Consider the following 16,817-nt stretch of genomic DNA (forward strand, 5'->3'; position numbering starts at 1 on the left):
ACTATTACTTTGGGTACTGGTGTTTTAACTCAGGCTTGAGCATCCTAGGCAAACACTCTACCACTTATGCCACTCCCCAGCCCTATAGCTTTAGTCATTTTTAAAACAGGGTCTCATCTTGCCACTCAGGCTTAGCTTGACCACACATCTTCCTATTTATGCTTCTCCATAGCTGGAATGGCAGGTATAAAAACCATTATAGTTGAAATGGGGGTCTCTCACTGTTCTTTTTTTCCTCAGGTTGCAGTGGAGATGCATTCCTCCTGATCTCAGCTCCAAGCAGCTAGTATAGGTATGAGCCATAGCACCCAACTACTTAATAACGTTAAGTATTATATGGTCATCAGGTATACATATCCACAAACTTTGAACCACGATGCTCTAAAAACTAAGTTTTTAAGAACAGTAACAAAACTCATTATTGTGGTAAAATCTGACTAAAATGAACAGGAAATTCTTAAAAAATATTTACCCACCTCAGAGGAAATATTGATATGCTTTAGTATAGCAATACAAATGTTAGAAATTACAGGACACTGCTCCTAGACCTCACAGGACATTTTTTAAAAAAAAAACTAAATACAGTATAAGCAAATGTTAACCTATTTAGTATTCTGGCAACATTTTAACATTACTATTTCCAAGCCAGGCAATTGGTGGCTCTTGTATGTAATCCTAACTACTTAGCAGACTGAGGTCTAAAGATCCTGGTTCAAAACCAACTTAAGCAGAAAAGTCTTTTCTCTGACTAACCACCAAAAGTAGGAAGTGGAGCTGTGGTTCAAATGGTACATAAAGGGTCAGCCCTGAGTGAAAAAGTCAAATGAGAGCCAGAAAACCTGTGTTCAAGCCCCATTACTGGGCATATTTAAAAAATGTATTTCCCTGAAATACATATAGTCCTAAGGGTTTTTAAACAGTGAAAATATACCATATCTAGACAGTAAGTCATACTATCCACTACAACAACTATGCTCTCAGGTAACAGACATTGAGGTAATTTGAACATAAACAGTAACTTATGTATATTGTTATACTACCTTATAAAGGTGATACCTGCTCTAAAATTTTCATCTATTTGCCCACAGCTAAATTCCTAATGAAATGTGGATTTCTGAATCAAGTATTAATTTTGTTGTTGTCTGAACAAGACTTTGTGCTTGCTTTACTTATGTTCTACCATTCATCTACAATTCTAGCCCTGTTTATTTGGAGCTGGAGTCTACTGAAGATTTCTGCCCAAATATAAATCTTCCAAATAGCCTGCTGAGTAGCTAGAATTATAGGCATGAGTCATCAGTACCAACTTTATCAATTTTAGTGCTTATTATAGCAAATGTCTACATGTTAAAATGCTGACTACTAAAATGCTTCTGACTCACAAATTGTTTTTTTCTATACTCTTGTCTTAGAATTTTAAAAAGCATGTATCTATTTTCTTTTTTTAAGTTTATTTATTTTTGCATGTATGTATTTTCTAATGTCAATATGGGGAACTATATAAATTTCTATTAATCAACTTATTAAAACTAAATTCTGCTCTAATTTCCACATTACATCACAGCAATTACTAATATTATATCTGCAAAAGATGTAGGTATTATTTCATAAATGGATATAATCAGCCAAAACACCATAGAAAATTGTTTTTTTCAAATATTACCGGTAAGGCAGGTTGCATGGAAGCCTGAGACATATGAGACATCATCATTCCAGGCATTACTGATGACATCATTCCAGGCATCTATAAAAAAAGGAAAAAACAAGGTTACTTCAGAAAACCACAATACTTCATGACTTTAAACTACATACAACTTAAAAGCCACTGACACTAAATGATATGCACTATACGGACAGTATGCTTAATAAGTGTTTGTTGAATGAATGAAGTGGCTTTTAAAAAATGATCTATTTGAATATTTGTGCCATAGTTAATAGGTAAAGTTAACTTAATAAATAAATTTATGGACCATTATAATAATTCTAAAGTTAAGAATATAATTTTAGTTTTTACCCCACACTTTTTCAGAATCAAGAGACTCTAATGTAATTATATTTAAGCATTTTTTACCTTTGATTCTTAATATCTATAATGAATAAACTTTATGCCAACTTGATCTTTTCAAAATCCCTATCAAACCAGGCACAGTGGTTCATGCCTGTAATCTGGACTACTTGGGAGGTAGATTTAGAGGATCATGGTTAAAGGCCAGTAGAAGCAAAATGTTCAGAAGAGTCCACTCCAACCAATAAAAAGCTGGAAGTAGTACATGGCTGTCACTCTAGCTACATGGAAATCCTAAACATAAGGGCCACAATACAGATCCTTTCCAGTTTAAATACAAAACCTTATTTGAAAAACCAGCCAGAAGGGCTGGTTTAGGACATGGCTCAAGGAGTAGCGTGCCTTCCTGGCAAGAGTAAGCCTCTGAGTTCATACTCCAGTACCACCAAAAGACAAAAAGCCTAGATCCAAGGATTAAATATGAAATAAAAAAAACTTAAATATGTAACAAAAAAACAAACATAATTATCTACATTGTCCTGTACAGAAATGAATTTATATGAGCTATATATGAATTTGAGTTTTTAAAAATATTACTGAGCCCAGTCCAGTTTACCAATAAACTACCACTGAAATTTATAAATTATTTTTCTTTTAAGTATGATAAAACCCATGAAAACCGGGTTTCTAAAATATTTGATCCAATGTTTACATATATTAATTATAATCCCAAAATACAATTTTTATTCTAGTAAGATCAAAAGGATCTAAGAAAAGGAGATTAGAAAAGTGCAAAATTTTACATGTAATTCGGTAACTGATTATTCAAGTTTCAAATTAAATGAGCAATTTGAGAAATAAGAACACAACAATGCAAGCATATAAATAAACAGAAACATATAACTTAGAGCCTAATATTACTCTTAATTTTATTGCTTGTGAAATTAACTCATGAAAGCCAAGTACCAATTAAAAAATGGGTACTAGTATGAAGTCAATGAATAATTTAAGAAAAACTAATAAATTGTCCAAACATCATTAAACAAAAATTTGCTGGCAGAAATTCTGATTAGCAGAATATGATAACCTACTGGGAATATATAGTCAAAACAAAAGAAAATAACATAGATTAAGGGATAAAATGTATAGCAAATAGTAAGCATGACCCCAGAACCATACACTTTTCTAAGAAATACACTGTCACAATTTTGTTCTAGGCTAAATCAAATTAATAACTGGCTATGAAGAAAACATCCCAGAAACATGGAATACTTTAAGTCTGCTCCTTAAGTTGGCCTCCACATAAAATCTAAAGCTAGATTTATCCCAAACTAGACTTGTCTTTCCTTTTGGTGCCAGTACTAAAGTTTGAACGAGTCCTTATACTTTCCTTTACCTTTCATTGCCTACAGCTGGCACCTTATGACTTGTTGTGAACTGTAATCCTCAGGTCCTAACCACCTGAGTATCTAGGATTAAAGGTATGAGCCACCAGTACCCAGGTCCCAAACTACAATTCCAAACTAAAATTCTTTTTTCTACAGTTGAAATGATATCTTAAGAAAAAAAATAGAGTTAAAGAAAAATTCAGTAGAGCCAGGACCAAGTAGCTCACACCTGTTAAACTAGCTACTCAGGAAGTTGAGATCTGAAGACCATTGTTTGAAGTCAGCCCAAGCAGAAAACTGTGAGACTCATATCAATTAACCATCCGAAAATGCTGAAAGTGGGGCTGTGACTAACATTCAGGAAGAGCACCCAGGCTCTGAGTTCAAGCCCCAGGCAAGTACTGATACCACAAAAAAATGCTCCATTCTACATGGGAGCAGTAGATTGTGCAAATGAATATAACTTCAGCTGAATATTCTGATTTCCTATAACAAAGAGTAATTCCTATTTAAGGGAAAAAATACAAAACTCTACATACAAGTTTACAGACCAAGCCAATGAAAGTTATATTTATAATCATTAAAGATTATGTAGAGTTTGACAAAATTACTTTTTCCATAATCCTTCTTAGCATACCTCAAACCTGATTATTTCAAAATTTTTCTTTAGAACAGAAATTATGCTCATGGTTAGAGAATGAGATTTAACATAGATAGCTATACCTGGCAAACAGTACGTACAATTGAATATTCTAAAAGTAATCAGATTAACATAATTTTAAGTGAAAATGTTATGAAGATGAACAAAAATATTAGTATGAAAAATATAATTCATATGAAAATTTATTTTAAGAATAGGACAAATTTAAACCTCCTATAGAGAACTGATAATCAAAGAAAGGTCTGCGCCAAAGTCTGAAGAATCTTTGAAAATATTACAAAGATTCTCATTCATATTAATTCTAGGATATACAAAAACATGGATGTACACTTTATAATCAGTCTTCAAAGCTAATTTACTACAAAGTATCTGTTCTGATTTATATCAGTTACTTGGCAGCACCACCAAACTGAGACTTGTTAGTTTTATAAAATTACTGTATTCATAATGAGAATCCAAGATGAAAGTTTATGAGAACTGGTTTGTGGTTTAAATCCTCAGAAATTATCTGCCCCTCCATTTTTTAAAAAAAATTTTTTTGTCAGCCGTGGGACCTGAACTCTGAGCCTGGGCGCTGTCCCTCAGCTCTTCAGCTAAAGGCTAGTGCTCTACCACTTGAGCCACAGTGCTACTTTCGGCTTTTTTCTGCTTATGTGGTGCTGAGGAATTGAACCCAGGGCTACATGCATGCAAGGCAAGCGCTCTACCACTAAGCCACTTTTCCAGCTCATCCCTCCACTTTTTAATACCCTAAGTTTCTTTGCTGTCCCCTTTGCATGGTAGGTATACTTACTTGCTGGATACAGAGAGCACAATAGCCAGTTTCAACTGTAATTTTTTCAGTTTGTTTGAATTTTGGTGGTACTAGAGACTGAACTCAGGGACTCATATTTGTGCCAGAAATCTACCACCTGAGCCATGTTTTCAGTCTTTGTTTTTTTTTAATTTTTCTATTGTTATTATAAGGTTGTACAGAAGGGTTAGTTACACAAGTCATGTAAACAGTACAATTTTTTGGACAGTGTCACTCCTTCCCTCACAGTCAATTTGTACACTGGCTATTTTCAAGGTAGGGTCTAGCTTTATCCCCTGGAGAGCCTGGGCAGCAATCCTCCTAACTTGTGTGTCCCCATGTCACTTGGGATAACAGATACACATCATACTGTCCAGCCCTTGTATTTCTCCCTAATGCTACAAGAGCAGGTTCATGCCATTGTACCCAGCCATTGCTTGAGATGAGTCTTATGAACTTTCATGCTATAGAAGGGCTACCTTCAGTCTCTACCTCCCACACAGCTACGATTACAGGCTTGAATCTCTCCCTGCATCTAGTCAATTGTAGAGTCTTAGACTTCCTATATTAAGTGTTTTTCCTTTATCTTAGGGCATATCAGACTTCCTATATTAAGTGTTTCTCCTTTATCTTAGGGCATATCATTGTAATTGTCTCACTACTGATAGCAACTTAAAAGTTCACTGAAAATGCTATGTTCATTCAATATAAACAAAATTCTTAATAGTAATGCCAGAGCAATTTTCATGAACTACATCATTGTGCACTCCTCCTCCTCACCCCGCCCTCCCCCCCCCCCCCCGCTAGTTCTAGTGCTCTACCGCTTGAGCCAGAACTCTACCTCTAACTTTTTTTGGTGTAGTTTATTATAGGTAAGAGTCTTGTGGCCTTTTCTACCCAGGCTTGCCTCAAACCACAATCTTCATATCTCAGCCTCCTGAGTAGCTAGGATTACAGGTGTGAGCCACTAGTGCCCAGCTAATCATTCTTAAAGGTACAAAGTAGCAGTTCAAATTAGCTTAACAGACATATTATTTTTTAAAATTTCCACTTAAAAGTACTTTGGCAAATATGTAAACTACCATAGTTAGAAATTTTAATTTTTGTGACCAGAAGGCAAAAAAACCCAGACATATGAGAAATAGATTCTATAAATACTGAGCATCTGAATTTTACAGATACTTTAATATCTTCAAAAATTGTAACTAATACATGTGATATACAAGTCACCAATCATCTGTATATAATTGTATTTCTGTTGCCTATTTTATTGGCAAAAAGTTTTAAAGCCAATTATCAAAAGGTATTCAAACAAGACATGCAGGTATGACTGAGATAGAAGGATCAAAAGTTCAAGAATAAATTCGGTAATTTAAAAAGGTCCTGTATCAACATAAAAATAAAAAAGGGCTTGTATGTTAACTCAGTGGTATAGCACTTGCTTTGTATGTGTGAGGCCTTAGGTTCAATTCTTAGTACTAAAGAAATATGTTCAAGATGACTCATAAGTGAAAGGAAAATAAATACAGGCAAAACCTAGAGTGTTATACAATTTGTTCAGTCAGTATCACATAAAGTTTCTAATGCTACTTAAATGATCATATTTCATTAATACATCATTTCATTGTTATAGTATAAAACACTTCATCACTACATAGTATAAAAATAAAACAGTATGATTATAGTAAAATGTGTAAAACATAAAATTTGCCAAATTTTCATAAATTTAATTATTTCCCAAAGTTTTCCTACTTGGAAAGACAATCAACAATCTGTACATGTTTTATTTAGCCTTATAAAAAATTATCCAAAGAAAGATTACACCATAAATTTGGTTGATTTTAAATCATTCTGTCTGTAATTGAACTGTTAGTAATTGTCTCTTGACTTGACTCCTTTTAAATGTGCTAAAGTAAAATTCTAGAAGGTTAGATAACCTTACAGATTAAATATAGTATTAAAAAATGATCTCACACATTATAAGCTAGTATGATTAAATATCTAAATTCAGCCTTACCATTAAATAAGACATTTCCTACTATTCCAAATTAGTTTATTAAATATAATCAACTACAGAATCAGAACTGCTGAAATACAGTAATCAGTCGGTTTTGCTTCCCACAGTTTGTGATGTAACAAGGATCCTGTACAAAAGCACAAGTTCCTATCTGAAAAACAAGCTAAAGCAAAAAGGGCTGAGGGTGTGGTAGAACACATGACTAGCAACAGTGAAGATCATAGTTCAAAACTCCTAAACCCAGTACCAGAAAAATATAAAAAGATTCCAGAAATAATTCACTATCTTTAAATTAAGTGCCTTTCTGAGATAAAAGCTTATAGTCTTCTTCCTTCACCCTGACAGATATGAAACATCCTTTTTACATACACTATGTTCTTCCCTCCACTCCACTTAATGTCTTGTTATCAGATCAAGTATAAAGATACTGTAGTGTTTGTGGTCACGTGTTCACATATTACTTCAATGATGGCTCCAAACATAGTAAGGGTAGTTTGTAGAAAGGTGGTATTGAGCAAAAGACAGGGAAGGAAAGATTAACTCTAATACTTACTATATAGCCATGAGCCAAGGTACTTAAGGTTCAGTACTGTCAATGGGTTTAGGCATCAACACCAACCTTAGGTTAAGGGGAGGGACAACATAAAGCTACCTTTTTCAGGTTCTGAGAAAGTTAATTCAGTTCATTATACAATTTTATAATGCTATAAGCAGCCTAGAACAATCATTAAGTATACTCTAACGTATGACTGAAAGAATTTCTATCGTAGTTTGATCACTTATTAGCTCTGTGATCTTGGGCTGACTCTGATCTTTCTGGGCCTCAACTTTCCCACCAATGGCAAAAATAGAACCTATGTAATAGGATTATTTTAAGGAATCAAAGAGACAATGAATGTAATACACTTAAAACAGTGCTCAATAAATTACGTGATAGCTATTATACTTATCCCTCCATAGCCACAGGGAACTGCTTCTAGGATCCCCAACAGTTACCAAAAATCCTTGAATATTTGAGGCATAGTATGTTTGTATAACATATGAATCTACTCATTTATAAATACCTTTAAATCACTTCTGGATTATCATCTAATAAAATGTAAACAGTCATGTACTGTTTAGAAAATGACAAAAATGTAATGTTCAATCAAAATTATTTTCCAAAATATTTTGGATGACTAGTTGAATGTATAGATGAAGAACCTGCAGATATGAAGAGCCAGTTTTATTTTATCAGGACTGCTTCTCTTTAACTCATACAATGAGGATCAATCATCTTCTTTCACGTATCACTTATTCCTTATTTATTTCTCAAGCATTTAAGTATTTTAAAGGCATCTACAAATATTAAAACATTACCATCTTTAAAAGAAAACAATACATATATTAAGAAGTCAATCTCAGACCAAGTACATAATTCACTAAACTGTTAACTCTTACCATGTATATAAGCTTAGATTCATCTAGTCAATCTACTTTTATCAGTAGTATCAAATTCAATAGGATATATGAAACATGTCCAAGTCTATATAAACATGGGGTCAATTAAAACAAATTAAATGCAACAAAAGCTTAGAATGGAACTGAATAAAAATGAACCATTATCATTATATTCAAAATAAGTTCTAAATAGCTAGGAATACACAAAAAATCTGTGATGTCTCAATTAAGTCACACAAAATTAAAGACCTTAAGACCATGAAGCCAGGTGCTGGTGGTTTATGCCTATAATGCTAGTCAGGAGGCTGAAATCTGAGGATAGTGGTTCAAAGCTAGCCTAGGCAGGAAGTCCAATGAGACTCTCTACTCCAATGAACTACCAACTAGAAATGGAGCTGTGGTTCAAGAAGTAGCCAGCTAACTTTGCACAAAAAAAAAAAAACAAGACCGGGTGCCATGGCTTGCGCCTATAATCCTAGCTACTCAGGGGGCTGAAATCTGAGGATCTCCGTTCAAAGCCAGCCCCGCAGGAGAGTTCATGAGATTCATATCCCCAATTAACCACCAGAAAACCGAAGTGGTGCTCTGGCTCAAGTGGTAGAGCGCTAGCCTTGAGCTGAAGAGCTAAGGGACAGTGCCCAGGCACAGTGTTTTTCCATGACTGAAAAAAAAAAAATCAACCATCTCAGGGACAGTGCTTAGTCCCTGAGTTTAAATCCCAAAACCAGCACACATAAACAAAAAGAATGGGGGGAATTTTCTATATTAAATATAGGCATATGTAGCTTAATAACTGAGTGACATTCTGATACAGAGGCAACTAGTGATGTAACATGACACACTGTTTTAAAGTAAACTATATATAAACTATCATAAAGTGACAATAAAAGCAAAGCAAAAATACCCAACTCACAGTAACCTAATTCTCTAGTATCATTATCAACTATCAGCTTTTATGCATGCTATATAGTTGTATGGGCTATACTTTTATAACGCTTTGTTCTTTGACAACAGGACAGCTATGATGTTGCTAGGCAATAGGAAATTTTCAGCTCCATGACGATCTTATAATCATATGGATTATGGTCATAATGTGTTCTATTCATCAGCAAAACATCATTATAGGATACATTGCTGTACTTAAGCAAACCTACATGGTAATATCTAATACATACCTACACAATACTGTTTAGCCTACTAGTCCTCAAGTATACCAGTACAACATGTTATTGAATTGAATATGGGAGGAATAGTAACAGAGTATTTTTTATCCAAGCTCAGAAAAGTTATAGCAAAAATAACTGATCGCGTAATTTTTCACCTCCACTACTTTGAGATTTTTTTTACAGATGCCACCCATAATTGGTGAAAACATTATGTAACACATGTATAGGATCCTAACTATATAATGACCTAAAATTACTGAAAAGTCCTATTTCAGAGAAGTAGCAACCTTCTGGATTCCACATAACCAAAGCAACAATGTCTCCAACCTGTGTTCTCACATAGGAACTTAAGCCTCAAACAAAAAAGACCTAATAAGTATGATCCTTCTTGTACTGTAATGAGAAGTTTGTCTCTCTTTCTCCAAAGCTCAAAGTCTAATGTAAGAAAATAAAATCAGAGCCTCAGATAAAGCAAACTGTATTTCAATTCCAATAAGGGAAGAGTTCTCAACTGCTGATACATGTAGTCCTTTCACAGACATATCTAACAGAATCAGATTTTGAAGATACATATTTCCACTTTAAGTACACTAAGACACATATTTCCTTTCAAGCTCACCAATGCAAAACATTACATCTAGCTTCAGGTAATTACTTAAAATATGTGAATGATAGCGTATAGTAATTTGAAAAAGGAAACAAATACAAGATTCATGTCCATTCCATTTCCATGTCAGAAATATTCTGACAACCACACTATCATTAAGATGAAAACATATAGCTCAGACAGTTATCTTTTTTGGGGGGAGAGGGTGGGGGTCCGGTCGTGGGGCCTAAACTCTGGGCCTGGGTGCTAGTCCCTCAGCTCTTCAGATCAAGGCTAGTGCTCTACCACTTGAGCCACAGTGCCACTTCCGGCTTTTTTCTTTTTGCTTATGTGGTGCTGAGGACTTGTTCTTGAGAAAGCAACCTACTCACTCCTATTTACAAAAGATCAAAAAGCCTATTTTTCGATAAAATAAAAGCCTATTTCTCTAGACCAAAACAAATAAAAAATCCTAATACATATAGTATATGGAATATTGATTACCTAATAATAATAGTTACACTTGGTAGTTTTGGTTATTATTACTAATAATCCCAATTTAAATTCAACAGGTTAGCCTGTTGGCACTTGTTCTGTCTCCTCTCTGTTCATGCTTCTTAATGAATGTATTTGCTATACTCAACAAAAAACATTGCTGTATATGTTAACATTTACTTCAAAATTGACTTTTTCTCCTAAGAGCACAGGGCACTAATTTAACATTCTATGCAATTTTCTAGAAAAGGAAAAATAAGAGAAAATGGGGGCTAGGAGAATGCAGTTGAAAACTAGGGAAAAGTGGAAAGAAGGTACTCAACTAAGGCAGAAATAAAGAGTAAGAGTTTTAAAAGGCTTTTCTGCAAGACTTTGCAACACTGTGGTAAACAGTGTTTTCATGAGTTTCAAACAGAGAAAAATACACTACATTCTTCCTAACTGATGTGGTCAAATACTCCCCAAACTTCATAAACAGTACAACAGTCAAACTTTTGAATGAGTTCACATTAAAACAAACTGCTATCTTAATAATGAGGAAAGTAAGCATACATATTTTTTGTTAGTTAAAAACTAGTCAAAAATAAACCATAATCTGAAAGTTATATAGATCCAGCTTAATATTTCCTTTTCAACAGTATTTGCCTGAGAAAGGCACAGAGAAATAATCTAGTCAAGAATTATAAGCAGATAACCTAAAATAATAGTTTCTTTTTTGTCACCATTATTCAAATTCAAAATTAAAAAGCACAGATTCTGTAGCTAAAGTAAGGATATTTCAAAAACAAATGTGTTGGAGCAATCACAAATATTCAATATATCAATACAATGCATTTCTCTGGAAGACATCATTTTTTTCTACAAAAAATGTGGTAAATCATGTGTCAAACTTGGTCAATATAGCACAAATATATTTGCCTAAAGTAAATGTATTTTAGACTTATTAAGACAAAATTACTAATTTATTTTATCTGCTCTTTTTTGCTAAGCAATAAAGTAGTATTAAAGGGGTAGGCTAAAACGAATAGTAACAAAGTTACAAGTAACCACTAGAAAAGGACAAATGCATCACTAACTTACTTTCTTGCTCACATTCCAGCAGAGTATCTGTATTTTCATTCATTCAACAAGTAATTTACTGAGCACCAAGAACTGTGCTCATCTATATACTTCTTAGCCCAAACCCTCATTCCCCTCCCAAGCTTATGTTCCTTGTTGAGAAAACAGCAAATAAGAAAGTCTTCAATAATTTAAGGGTAAGATGAATTTTGGCCAAAACTACTTCTGAGGACCACCTTGAGAAAGCAGAAAATAGGTTAGGAAAGAAAAGTTTACAGCGAAAGCAAACTTGGCAGCAGAAGAGCAAGAACAGCCTAAGCTTAAAATCATGAACTAATGGCAATAAAAATACCATGAAAAGACCAGAGGAAGTTTAAGGGGTTCGTGCTCTGACTTATACCATAGGATAAAAGCTTCAAGTTTAGATTGTAAAATTTAGATACAATGGCAAAGGCATATACAACTATTGGAGATTCTTGGAAAACCCGTTAACATGCAGAAACGGAAAACTGTATTTTTTGGAGGGGGAGGGATGTTGAGTGTCCTAGATATGGGAGAATTGATAACTTGGGCTAGTAGAGACCTGTTAGAGCCTGTCTTACCCAGTATTAAAAAAACAAAAACAAAAAAAAAAACTATTATTCATCTGTCAGTTTATTGACCAAGGCTATCCTCACAAGGGGAAAAAAAGACTGAATAATTAAAATTAGAGGCATTCCTAAAATAATTTTTACTATTTCCACATCAATCCACCCAATCTCACAGCATCTAAACCTGTTATCAAATCATCTAAATTGAATCATAAGGTGTTAGATCTGAAGGGGATCTCAAAATATTTTATTCTATCCTCATTAAAAGATTCAAAAGAAGAGAAAAAGAGCAAAAGCAAAATCATTTATAGTAAAGATAAAGACTTAATGTTCTGGTGTAGAAAAGGCAACAGAAAAGTAAAAGAAGAATCTTTTTCAAAGACAAAACATTATTTACTATACCTTTGGAGAAGAATACAGCCTCATACATAATAGTTTGAAACAAACTGGTACTGGAGTTTTTTTGTGAAGTTCGAGTAGGCAGAATTTCTCCCCCATTAATATGTTTTTTTTTTTCTTTTGTTTTTAAAGTGAACCGTTGGCCAGGCAGAGTGGCCCATGCCTCCAAGCCCAGATACTTGGGAGATCATGGAGATCATAGTTTGAGGCCAGCTGGGGCAACAAGTCAGCCAAATCCATGTCAGCCAATGAAGTTTTGGTGGCTTACATCTGTCATCCCAGCTATAGAAGGGAAGCATAATCAGATGACAAAGACTAGGCTAGCATCCAGTAAAGATGGAAATTACTTGAAAAATAAAGCAAAAAGGGTTAGGGGCAGGTCATTCAAGTGGTAGAGCACTTGCTTAGCATCAGGCTGAATTCATGCTCCATTATCACCAAAACAAATGACCTGTCCCAAAAGCCATTACCTAAATCACATATTACTCAGTTTATGTACTTTGTAAGGTTCCTTCTAGCCCCAAGATCCTGTAATTATATAAAAGGAGAAGCTTGACTTCCCCATTACTGTTAAAAAGAGGTTACTTTAAACTACAGAATAGAGATAAACTTGAAAGATGCATTATTAGGCTATATTTGTTAATTCCAAATATTTATTAGTCTAATAGATTCAGCCTGGATTATAGAAATAACGAATCTAGATTGCCTTAAGAATTTTATTTGCATATACAAATTTCTTAAGTAACCTGTAAAATCTTTAAAAATGATGAACTCTAGCTTCCCTATCCATGTCATTATTCTGTCTGGTCTACATATTATATAGTAAGTTTTTAAAAATATTTCCACCTATTTTGGTCTTCAGCTGGTTCTAGCAAGGTATATTAATGAAATGTGAGCAATACAGTTATCCCTCTGTACTTGAAGGATTGGTTCCAGAATTCTTCATGGATACCAAAATCCAGATGCCAAATGTCACAGTAGTTGCATAGAACTCTATATTGTCTCTTACATACTTAAATCATTTCTTGATTTATCGTACCTAATATGTATGTTATATGTGTATGTATATCTATTACATTCTATTGTTTAGGGAAGAAGGAAAAAATTGTAAGTATTCTATATAAGGCAATTTATTTTCAAATCGTAGGTTTATTCCATGGATCTGGAACTTCACAGTTATGTAGTGACATGAAAGTTTTATAAACTTCACTCTCAAAATCTACAAATTTAAAATTTTTTTAAATTGGCTAACCTCTACCATTACTGTTACAAATGATGAAAGCACCTTTTGCTTCTTTCCCAATTATCTTCTGATCACTTACTACTGATTAATACCTTTAGGTATATGTAAACAGAAGGAATAACACAAAAAAATAATCAATTCTGAGACTTTAGTCATTAAAGAAATGTTTGCAGAGATTTAAATAAGATGCATGAATTATTTGATGATTCAGTTTATCCATGCTCTTCTAGTCAGTCAATCTGTCTGTTTCTCTCTCTTTTTCTCTAGTGTCTTATAAAGGATTTAGCTTTATCAAATTAGGATCCACATTTTTTTGAATAGTAGAGAATGATGTAATTTTGAGAAAATAATAGCATTTCACTGGACTACTAAAACATTCACTCATTATCCTAACAGCGGCAAACAATGGGAGAAAAAAATTAACCAATTATATTGAAAGTGCATGAAATATATTGTCCGAGGGGTGGGGTGGGTGGAAGAAAACCACAAGACAAAATTTGGAATAGTAAATAATGTACATATATCATCTAGCAAGTAACTTACTAGGAAGGTGGTCACTGATACAACTAAAGAGGAAGTGCTATATAAACTAAACTGTGACCAGCTTGTCAGTAAGATGCACAAAAATACTTTTAAAAAATAAAATCTGCATGTTACTAGAAATGACTAGCTGGTATCTTGGCTTTGGTAGTGCAACAGCACCATTACAGCAAGGGTAAGCAGGTCAATCCCTTGCAAAACTTACCTTGATTGGCCCAATGGAAACAGAAGGCCCCAGAAAAGATAGAAGCATCTGGCAGTAGCAAATTGTTTTATTTTATCTTTCTGTGGAAAGAAACTAATTTTAAATAAGAACCAGAGCATTTAAAGAATAAATATTTTTTAAAGCTCATTATCTAGTTAGAGTAGCTCTACCAAGAAAACAGAAGAGCTCTTTGTTGTTTAGAGATGGAAGAAACAGAAAAGAGGAATCAGAGTTTTCTCTGCATCTCTGGAGGAGTTTTAAAACTTGTGCTATTCTAGAACAATAGAATAAAAGTTTTTTATATATAGAACTCCTGCAGGCAATATTTTTTGGGTTTGGTGCCTTTGGATAAAGACTTTTATACAAAATTAAGGGCTATATTCTAAATATAAGAGAACCACTTCACACTGAGCCCTTCTACTGTTAAGTAAGAGAGAGACACAGCAAGCTTCTTTTTCCACTACAATTTCACCAATAACTTAAGTTATCAAGGCTTAAATAATTATCAAAGCAAAATACTCCTTAACAAAAGAAAAAAACTAATTTTTCCAAAATATTTTGCTAATCTAAATTTTTCATGATTTATCATGATATGGAAATAAGCCAGCCAACTAAATATCAATGTATTCTAAAACCTAGCATAGGGCACAATATGATTCATGGTAACAACCTATTGTCATTTTTAGATGCCTTCTCTACAATTCAGTTCTACCAAATCACTGCGATAGCATTAAAACCTTCTGGCCCAAATCACTAACAAAATGTCCGTTTACAATTTATGCTGGAGATGGAAGGGGCAGCTCATAAGCAGGAGTGCAGAAGCAATAAGCATTAATAAAATAACATAGGTAGAAAACAAACTACCCGTCAGGCATTGTTCCATGATGAATCAGAACTACAGAGCAGAAAAATTTCCCCAATACCCCAACAGAGGAAGATATTTCAAAAATCAAACTCGTTCTAAGCCAAACAATTATTTTTTCTGATTCTATATATTTACATGGTCCACCAAAATAAGTTATGTTGACAGATCAGATAATATTGGCTTTTAGAACATTAACTTCACTTGAGATGCTTGAAAAAAACATTTAAGTTTAGATGTGCAATGTCACTTTTAAATTTTAAAAATTCTTAATTTTGCTTTAGTAGTCGATACACAGTTTTATACAGACTTTTCCACTACATTCAAAATTTGGTTACAGTCATGATTCAATATTTGTCTTACCTGAAAACTATCTGAGCATAAACTAATCCTTAAACAGTTACAAATGTTAAGATCGACCTAGATGTTGTAATCTTATCACAATAAAACTTAAGAACAAAATAAATACAAACCAAAACAAAAACATAATGTTCTTACTTGTCCCATTGGCGGCCCTCCCATAGGAGGCATCATTTGTGGCATCATTCCATGAGGTACAGGAGGCATATTTGCTCTCTGACCCATAGGGTGCATTCCCATTGGTGCATAATGCATGCCAGGGTGGCCCATCTGGAAAACAGTGAAAATTCAAAAATTAGCAAATCACATTAACTGCTTCTCAAAAGGGGAGAAAAAAAAAAATCTCACTTCAACCATTACTTACTTTCAGTGGCACAGTAAGGTAATGTGTGATTAAATTACTGGACTCGTTTATACCATCTTGTTCTAAAAAAATAAGCTGCAGTGGTATTTTTAAGGAGTTTTGAAGTTTCATAACAAAGTGGAAAAAGTTAAAATCATTGACCAAATAGGTGCTCATAAGGTCACCCATGCTGCCTTAATTAGTGACTAATTGCTTAATTTGTGGGCATGTTTTAATGCCAACTTAAAAAACGTTACAGTGAAGTGAAATGACAACTTTCTCTCACTTAATACAGATAATGGTATTTTATAGTGCTACTGAGTTTAAGCTTTAAAATGCTGAATTTACCAAATTAACCTAGGGGAGGTCTGGTCTTAAACAGTACAGGTCCGCCGCACACTTCACTTCCACAAACCCATCAATTATTTTCTAATCTCTGGTTTAGAAAAAGGTAAAATTCCTTTTGCTAGGAGCACACTTTCGAAGACTGTCATTCTGTCACCCACTGACACTATATGTCAAATACTAATTCATCCATTTTAAATGCCCTTTGAAAGATAACTACTTTCTTTACATGTGTCCATTGTTCCTGGTTTGGAACCAGGTACTTGTCCCCTGTCCGTTCTCCCAGCAACACTGGCTGCAGACCACCACTACTACTGAAA

The 16,817-nt window shown here is 33.9% G+C and overlaps 1 protein-coding gene across 8 annotated transcripts in view; it reads right to left on the reverse strand.

Moving 5' to 3' along the window:
- The window catches only part of Prpf40a (pre-mRNA processing factor 40 homolog A), a 48,075-nt gene that overhangs the window by 30,590 nt on the left and 668 nt on the right, over positions 1–16,817 (reverse strand). For all 8 annotated transcript variants that reach the window (XM_042683578.1, XM_042683579.1, XM_042683574.1 and 5 more), the window contains exons 2-3: positions 15,948–16,079; positions 1,664–1,744 (exon numbers count right to left, since the gene is read on the reverse strand). In XM_042683578.1, the coding sequence (XP_042539512.1) occupies positions 1,664–1,744; positions 15,948–16,079 (213 nt within the window). The remainder of the gene's footprint in view (positions 1–1,663; positions 1,745–15,947; positions 16,080–16,817) is intronic.

Source organism: Dipodomys spectabilis, unplaced genomic scaffold, assembly GCF_019054845.1.
Source record: "Dipodomys spectabilis isolate Male_0828 unplaced genomic scaffold, ASM1905484v1 ptg000081l, whole genome shotgun sequence".
Taxonomy (NCBI): domain Eukaryota; kingdom Metazoa; phylum Chordata; class Mammalia; order Rodentia; family Heteromyidae; genus Dipodomys; species Dipodomys spectabilis.